Genomic DNA, 8,820 nt, shown 5'->3' on the forward strand with positions numbered 1-8,820 from the left:
TGATATACATGGGAAGGAGGAGAAGAGGGAGCAAAAAGCAAAATAAGAAAGGAGGAAAAGGGCTGGGGATGTAGCTCATGGCAGAGTGCTTGGCCAGCATGCTGAGACCCTGGGTTCCATCCTCAAGCTAGGGAAATAAAAAAATGCTTCCTATTTTCGAGTGTCTCATTTTCCAAGGCGGAAAGGGGGAACAGATACCCACCAACAAGGAGGTTTAAATCACAATGGATGGGAGGTTTGATGCCCCATACCTATAATTCCAGCATTTGGGAACTGATGTGAGACTGATGGTCACTAGGTCCCATGTGTTTTGGCAAGACATCATGGTAGTAGGCATGTGTGGGAAAGGAAAGTCTTTACCTCATGCCAGACAGGAAGCTGAGTGGGGAAATATAGGAAAGGACCAGGGCATGATATATCCCCAAGGACCCATTCTCACTGACCCATTTCCTCCAGCCCAGCTCTGTCTTCCACAATTCCACCAGCCTCAAATAGTCTATTGAATTGCAGTTCCACAAAGGGGTGGAACTATGCACTGGGTAGAGCCCTCATGATCTAATCTACCTTGGGAACTTCCTCACACACACCAGAGCTGTGCTTCACAAATCTCAGCTTGTCTCAATGCAGTCAAGGTTTACAGACAAGATGAAACATCCAAGTTACATATGGAGATACTTAGACACACACGCACGCTTGTAGAAAGATTTATAGCCATGTAACGCATGCATAGACCTGTCACCCAAGAGGATACATAAGCAGCAGTAGCCCATGGCCAGGTACCAGTACCCTTTTCTTGGTTTCTAATGCCACTCTAAGATGAATAACACCCATTCATAACTGTTAAAATCTGAATGTGAAATGTCCCCCTATAAGCTCATGTGATCCCTACATGGTGGCACTAAGCTGGGTAGCTGCAGGACCTTTGGGATGTGGGCCCTAGCTAGTGGGCACAGGTCTCTAGGGGCGAACCTTTGAAGGTTATACTCAGCTCCAATTCTGGTCGAATGCCCTGATCCACCACCAACGTGTGAAAAGGCCACATTTATAAGTTATCTGTCTCCAAAACAAAATGAACAGCCAGGTGAGGTGGCTCACACCTTTAATCCCAACACTTGGGAGGCAGAGACAGGTGGGTCTCTGTGAGTTTAAGGTTCAAGACCAGCCTGATCTACTTAGTGAGTTCCAGGTCAGCTGGGGCTACAGGGAGACCCTGTCTCAAAAACAAAAGTTATCTGTCTTGCTGCTGTGACAAAATACAATAGAAACAACTTAAGGAAGAGTTTAGTTCGTTCACAGTTTGAGAATACAGCCCATGGTTGGAAAGTCATGGTGGCAGAAGCATGAGGCAGCTGGGCACATCACATTCACAGTCAGGCAGCAGAGAGTGATAAATTGCTGGTGGTCAGCTGGCTTTTTTTTTTAGTCAGTCCAGGACCCTAGCCGACGGAATGGTGTTACCCACATTTACATCAGATCTTCTCTCTCAATTAACATAATCTAGAAATCCTTCACAGTCATGCCCAAACATCTGCCTCCTATGTGATTCTAGATCCTGTCATTGACAATCAATAGTAACCATCACAGCATGTCTCAAGCTCCTGCCACCACGGACACAGCTGTCCTAGCTGCCATGCCTTCCCCACCATCATGGATTGATATGCCTTGAAACTGTGAGTTGAAATAAACACACTTCCTCCCTTAAGTTGCTTCTGCCAGGCTTTGTTACAATGAGAAAAGTAACTAATATAATAACCCAAGTATAAAATGCCCACAATTCCAGGGCTGGAGAGATGGCTCAGTGGTTAAGAGCACTGACTGCTCTTGCAGAAGACCCAGGTTTGATTCCCAACACCCACATGGCGGCTACAAACCGTCCTTAATGCCGGTTCCAAGGGAATCCGAAGCCCTCTTCTGACCTCTGCGACACAGCACGACATGGTGCATTCACATACATGCAGACAATACACTCATACACATAAAATAATAAAAAATAATAAATAAAATATTTTTTAAATGACCGCAATTCCACACATGGATGAATGGGGGGGAGGGGGCTCTCTAATGTTGAAGAGTCCAACAGCTGGCGAAGACACAGTACCCTGAGGTGAGGAAACACAATGTCTTCTCCTCAAGTGTGGGCCCTGCACAGAACCCCAAGCTGATAGAGACAGGGGTCGATTGAACATTGATCCTGAGCTTCATGGTTCCACCTACTGCAGCCCTTACTGACCAAGTGGTATGAAGCTTGACAAATCTTGCTGTGGGTTGGAAGTGGGAGGGCTGTGTTGGGGCACCCGAGCTGCCCGTCTCTAGTGTACCCCTCTTTCCCAGGGCCTCACTTTGCCCCAGTCTCGGGGAGGTCTACTGCCAAGAGAGTAATTAAAGGGAGTGGCTGGGATAGCCCCACCCCTTCTTCTTTTATTTCTGGACAGTGGGTATGACTGGGCTTTTAGGAGTCAAGGCTAGTCCTTTGTTTAAACTTGAAAGTTTGAGTTCTACTCAGACCTGTGGAATTAGAAGGGGAAAAAAAATCCTATGCAAGAAGCACCTGAAGGTCTGGGGCCTGGCTTGGCAAGCTGATCCTGGGCAGGACATCCGTCCCTACTCAGTCCTGGCCTAGAAGCTTTGAATAGTCCACAAACGACACAACTGTCCTGGGCAGTCCTGATCTTGGATGGTGAGGTAACTCTGCAAATGAAAAGAACTTGTTGATGGCAGAGAGTAAATATCAGAGATGCCAAGTCCCTGATAAGAAGGGGGACAGAAGTCGGGTGTGGTGGTGCACACCTTTAATCCCAGCATTGACTGGGGAAGCAGAGGCAGGTGAATCTCTGAGATTGTGGCCAGCCAGGTCTACATAGTTTCAGGCCAGCTGGGGCTACAGAGACCCCCTTTCTCAAAAGGAGGGTAGTGTACAGAGAGGACTCCCCATTTCCTATGCGGGACACTTGTTCCCATCCCATCCATTTGCTCTCTTACCTTCCCGGCCCTCTCTGTACCTTTAGACACTTTCAGAGTCACTTAGAAGTAGCTAGCTTACAAGTACCTGGCCATCACCCCCCTGCCCAGCACCCCTCTGCCCACCAGCAAGTATTTCCCCAGGACACTGAGGGTCTCTAGCTTCTTACAGAAAGCATGGCAAAGCCTCTCTCTTTCCAGACCACTTTGGTTTTCTGTGGCCAGTTGCCAAGCCTAATTCTAACAGCTACCTTCTATACCCCTAAAGTTCATGGGGGCATCAGACAGGTTGAACAAAGCCCAGAGAAACCTCATCTCCTCTCATCCCATCCCCTATCCCCTGTCCCACTCACCTCCTGGGTCTTCCTCCCTCTGCCACATGTCCAGGCACCTTTCAGCCTCCAGCTCTTGCAGTAAATACACATAACAGGAAATGTCCTGCCTGGCAGCAGCTGGCCGGTAGCATTACATACATTCTTCTCTGTCTAGTGACTGTCAACACCCTCCTTAGCCTATAAGCCAGCTTGTGCTATGTGCCTATCCCTGTTCACACCTGATACATCTAACAGGGCCACAGGGTTTCACCAGAACCACCCTTCCAACTCTGAGACTCTCAGGGTTCATCAGTCTCCTCTTGGGACAAAGTCAAGTTCCCCAAACAAACACCCTCTGGGCAGTCTGAAGATGTGGGGTTTTTCACAATTCCAACTTTGTGTGGTTATTTTGCTCATCTGTCATTGGGTTATAAAGTCTAACTTATCCCTCTCTGCTAGGGCCCAAGTCCTGAATCAGGCATATGACGGCTCATTGGCACGTCCTAAGTTGAATGACTGACTGAAAAGAGGGTGCCCTCCTTGTTACCTCTTGACTGTGACACAGGTGGCTCCTGATGCCCAGTCTAGCCCTCCCCTCTTATGCCCATATTTGGACATGCAGGCGGCCCCCTCTGGCTGTGGTCTGTGAGGTCCTAGCCCTCTTTGATGTCAACAATGCTCAGGGCACCCCTGCATCTATAAAAGGAAGAGGGCACAGGCCCCCCAGCCACAGCCCACAAAGTTCCACCTGCTCACAGGTTGGCTGGCTCAACTCAAGTGGTGCCCCCTGCTTTGAGCCAGCTCCCGGCCAAGCCAGACCATGGCCAGATACCAATGCTGCCGCAGCCAAAGCAGGAGCAGATGCCGCCGCCGCAGGCGAAGAATTCGCAGTCAGAGGAGGCGTAGTTGCCAGCAGCGGAGGCGGAGTGAGCAAGGGACTTGCTGGGCTGGGGTCAGGGGGTCCAAGAGCTGGGCATAGCCTGGCAGCTTATAACGTTTCTCATCTCCCTAGGGTGCTGCCGCCGCCGCCGCGCATACACCCTAAGGGGTAAAAAATACTAGATGCCCAGAATAGCAAGTCCATCCAAACTCCTGCCTGAGAATTTTACCAGACTTCAAGAGCCTCTCACCACATCTTGAAAATGCCACCTTCGGTCGAAAAACAGGAGCCTGCTAAGGAACAATGCCACCTGTCAATAAGGAACAATGCCACCTGTCAATAAGGAACAATGCCACCTGTCAATAAATGTTGGAAAGTCATCCTACTCATGGCTCTTGGTCCTTGGGCTCTGGGGGTGAGGATGGGAAAGAGGATGTGTTAAAAAGACTTAGGGAAGGGGTTGGGGATTTAGCTCAGTGGTAGAGCGCTTGCCTAATAAGCGCAAGGCATGTGTTAGGGCGTGTGTCTGAGGACCTCTGTGGACAGCGACATCCTTGGGTAAATTTGGGGGTGGTTGTACTTCAATGGCAGACACAACCCCAAGGGGGCTCTCAGCCCCCAAGATTTCACAACCAATGGCAGACACAACCACAAGGGGGCTCTCAGCCCCCAAGATTTCATCTCCCAATAAAGTCAGCTCCCAATAAAGTCAGCCAGAAAGCCAGAAAGCCACACAGCCCAGTTTGGGGCACAGTGAGATTTCAGGTGGCAAAGTCTATTGCATTGCTACCCATGAGAGACATAGACATCCACCTAACACCCAGTGCCAGGTGATGGGTGGTCAGAAACAAATTCCAGTGGACCTGTGTGACAGGTCCAACCAAGTTCCAAGACGATTCCCTGGATGTCTCGTGTAAGCTCATGGGGGGTGTGGGGGTGGGGTCCTGAACAAGTTAGCCCTCCCCTGACCCCAGTCCTTGGGCCTGGCTTTCCCAGTCTAGGTTGGGTCTGTTAGTCTTGGTGGCAAGTGCCCTTACCAGCTGAGCCATCACACTGGCCCCCCTTTTTAAGGAAACTATTAACTAGACAACATTTAGGGGGAGATAGCTCTGTAGTGTCCTCAATCTCCCCTATCTCACAGTTCTGGTGTGTGGGCCTCTACCTCCTGGAAAGGCTTCTGAATTAAACCTCTAGCAAATGAGTCCAATGGTCATAGTAACAATCACCCAGCTTTGTATCTTAACACAAGTCATCTTCCAGAGCTGTAGGTCATAAGTCCCACAAGGGAACTAAAACAGAGGGGTTAGTAGAGTGTTTCCTTCTGGAATTCTCTCTGAAGGAGAAGCTACCTTCTGGCCTTTCTGAACTTCCAGAGCCCCTGCAGCTCAGCTCACAGCCCTTTTCCACCTTTAAGGGTCCATCTTATCTTGAGGCGGGGTTCCAGGCTGGCCCAAACTGCCTATGTTGCCAAGGGTGACCTTGAACTCCTGACCCTCCTGCCCTCTACCCCCTGGGTGCTAGGATTAGAGGCATGTACCACCACACCTGGTTTATGCCTTGAGTTTCCTAAGCACACACTCTACCAACTGCACTACACCCCCAGCCCCTTTCTGTTATAAGGGCCTTTGTCCTTTCACGGAACTTCCTAGATCAAGATCTTAATCCAAAGCCCCTTTTGTCAAGCATGGTGACATGTTCACATCCCTGAGGGATGACATTACTCTGTTCACTATGTCATGAGGGGGAAACTGGGTTTTAGTGGCTATGGTTCTGATTCTCTGGGACTCCAATGGATACTCAATACCCAATGTAGACAACTACCAAAATGTATTTGTTTTCATTTGAAATTGTAAAAAAATCTGTTTCAAAACCACATTGTATATGAAAACACTATATATAAAATTGTAAACACAACTTGTTTTGGTGTTGGAGCCCAGATCCTCATACACGTCCAGCATAACACGTTCAGTATAATTTGAGCCAGGGAGACAGAGGTAAGAGAAGTTCATTATCTTTGGTCACATAGCAAGTCAGGAGGACAGAGTCAGGCTGGAGATGATGTGGCTTTGGAGGGCTACATACTCTGTGGCAAGGAAGGAACTGAGTTGAGGGACTGGGCTCTGAAGCCATGTTGCCTTCAGCAGCACCTGGCCCTGCCTGCCCCTCATCAGCAGAGTAACCTTGAGCATCTCAGTCTTCCTGTGCCTGTTTCCCCCATGGAAGATATATGAGTATGTGACTACAAGGTGACAGTGTGCTGTTACTGTGGCCATTTCAGTAGTGAACTACATGTCCCCTTTCATTCCTACTCCTGGCAAGATGAGGGCATGGGTTAGGACAATGAAGAGCTGGTTACTGGGACTGAGGATGTGGCTCAGTTGGGAGTGCTTGCCCAGCATGTCCAAGGCCATGAGTTCGATCCCCTGCATTGTATAAACTGGGCATGGTGGCACACATCAGTAATCCCAGTACTTGAGAGATGGAGGGAGGAAGCTCAGAAGTTCAAGGTTATTTTTTTGCTGCCTGAGACCCTATCTCAAAATAAAAAAGCTTTCTTGTGATCTGCTACATATTGGACAAAAGGCAAGATGAGTGGCTTGGCCTTACGCCAAGCCTATGTACCAGTGTTGCAGGACTCGCCCTGTGTTGCCTTCACAGAGGAGACTGGGCAGGGTGGGGACAATCAGGGGTGGGCTGCCAGCTCACAGTGGGTCCCCCTTTATATATGACCCCCAGAGAGCCCCCGAGACCAAAACCATCACCACCACCAAGACCAGGTGGGCAGGCCTCAGCCCTCCTCCTCCATTCCAGGTCAGCTGTAGCCTCAGCCCGGAGCCTCCTGATCTCCTGGCACTATGGTCCGATACCGCATAAGGAGCCCCAGTGAGCATCCGCACCAGGGGCCTGGGCAGGAATATGGACGTGAGGAGCAGGGAGAGGAGCAGGGGCTGAGCCCAGAGAGTGTGGAAGACTATGGGAGAACACACCAGGGCCACCAGTACCACAGACACAGGCGCTGCTCGAGCAGGAGGCCGCACCGCATCCACAGGAAGCGCCGGTCCTGCAGGAGGCCGAGGAGACGCTCCTGCTGCCACAGGAAGCGGCAGCACAGAGGTCAGGCTGTCCAGCAGGGCAGGAGGGAGGCTGGGCTCACCCCACCCAGTAGTATCCAAAGGCTGTCACTGACCCCAGGGAAACACTCCAACGCCTACCCCCTCCCCAGCCAGCCCAGAAAACCAGAATCTTTTCCTTCCTAAAGGTTGCAGAAGATCCCGAAGGAGGAGATGCAGGTGCAGGAGGTGTAGGAGACACCATCACTACCACCCCTAAGCCTCCCTGGAGCCTGCCTGGAGCCAAGGAAGTCACCTGCCCAGGGAATGTCACACAAGGCTTATCAACCGTTCCACGTTGATCTCTGAGCCCTGAGCTGCCAAGGAGCCACAAGATCTGAGTAAAGCAAAGCCACCTGCCAAATAAAGCTTGACATGTGATGAGACTTGCTGGCTACCGTCTCCTTTCACCAACTGTGTAGACGCAGGAGGTGGTGGGGAGGGCACTCTTCCCCAGACCCCTGTGGCCACACTTCTGCCAGAGTGTGACCTAGACCATGCCAGATGGGTGAAATGATTGGTATGGATGATTGAAGTATGAACTGTGCAAAAGTCTTGATGTGGGACAAGAGAATCTGGGAAAGCCAGCCAGGGCTAGATTGGGCTGGTTTGGGATAGGACTTGGTGTGGTAGGGTGTGGTAGGCTTGCTTGGCATGTGCCAAGAAGTCTTAGTAGTGGTGTTTCGGGTTGGGGACAAAAGCAGTGTGTTGAACATGGGTGGGTTAGGATAACCCATTCTGCTCATGTCCTTGCTCAAAGGCAGCCCCCACTCACAAAATGGTCAACAGCTCTGTCTTGAGAAGTCTGTTCCCTCTGGCCTCCAGAACCCATTCATCCCCCAACTTGCCCCCAGAATCCCCTCACTCCCAATCCTCATCCCAGCTCAAAGGACCATCTGAGCCAGTAGTTTCTAGAAAATGACAGCTCTGCTCCAAGTTCCAAGGTCGGGGAGGGTGGTGCCAGGAGCTCCTTTGTGAGGTCAGAGCCCCGCCCACCTGTCTCACACCCTTTCACTGCCCCAGCTGCCTCCCCTTTAGTCTAGAGAGACAGGAGTGGGCGATGGGTGCTCGCTGTGCCAAGCTCAGCACCAGCCACAGAACAGCCCAAAATACGGGCCATAGCCATGGCCATGAGTCCTCCATGAAGAAACTTGTGGCCTGTGTGAGTCAGGACAACTTCTCCCTGTCATCAGAGGGTGAGGAGGAGGAGGAGGAGGAGGAGAAGGAGGAAGAAGAAGAAGAGGAAGAGGAGGAGGAAGAGGAGGAGGAAGAGGAGGAGCAACTCCCAGTGAAAGGCAAGCTGCTGTTGATGGAGTCTTCGCAGCAGGAGAACGGTGCCAAGGAAAATGCGGCAGAGTCGAGCCCTGATCCTGATCCACCATGAGGCCTGCTTGGAAACCAGTGCCCACTGCCACTCCTGAGGATGAGGACATTCAGAAAAGAATAAAGAGTCTCCATGGAATTCTCGTTTCTCTCTCCCTTTGTGGTGTGTGTGTGTGTGTGTGTGTGTGTGTGTGTGTGTGGGGGCTGTGAGAAAAAAAAAAAAAACAAACACACT

General features: G+C 50.7%; 3 protein-coding genes across 3 annotated transcripts; all 3 read left to right on the plus strand.

The window, feature by feature from the left end:
* The first annotated feature begins 4,001 nt into the window (after positions 1-4,001).
* Positions 4,002-4,472, plus strand: Prm1 (protamine 1). The gene is made up of 2 exons (XM_008829925.1): positions 4,002-4,198; positions 4,285-4,472. The coding sequence occupies exons 1-2, from the start codon at positions 4,093-4,095 to the stop codon at positions 4,332-4,334; spliced, it is 156 nt and encodes a 51-aa protein (XP_008828147.1). The 5' UTR covers positions 4,002-4,092; the 3' UTR covers positions 4,335-4,472.
* A 2,535-nt stretch (positions 4,473-7,007) lies between these two features.
* Positions 7,008-7,482, plus strand: Prm2 (protamine 2). The gene is made up of 2 exons (XM_008829980.1): positions 7,008-7,266; positions 7,412-7,482. The coding sequence occupies exons 1-2, from the start codon at positions 7,008-7,010 to the stop codon at positions 7,480-7,482; spliced, it is 330 nt and encodes a 109-aa protein (XP_008828202.1).
* Positions 7,483-8,322: 840 nt separating this feature from the next.
* On the plus strand, positions 8,323-8,646 carry Prm3 (protamine 3). Its single transcript, XM_008829981.1, has one exon. It carries the CDS (start codon positions 8,323-8,325, stop codon positions 8,644-8,646), a length of 324 nt encoding a protein of 107 aa, XP_008828203.1.
* The last annotated feature ends 174 nt before the right edge of the window (positions 8,647-8,820 follow it).

The sequence above is a fragment of the Nannospalax galili genome, unplaced genomic scaffold (genome assembly GCF_000622305.1).
Source record: "Nannospalax galili isolate Female #2095 unplaced genomic scaffold, S.galili_v1.0 scaffold32, whole genome shotgun sequence".
Lineage (NCBI taxonomy): Eukaryota > Metazoa > Chordata > Mammalia > Rodentia > Spalacidae > Nannospalax > Nannospalax galili.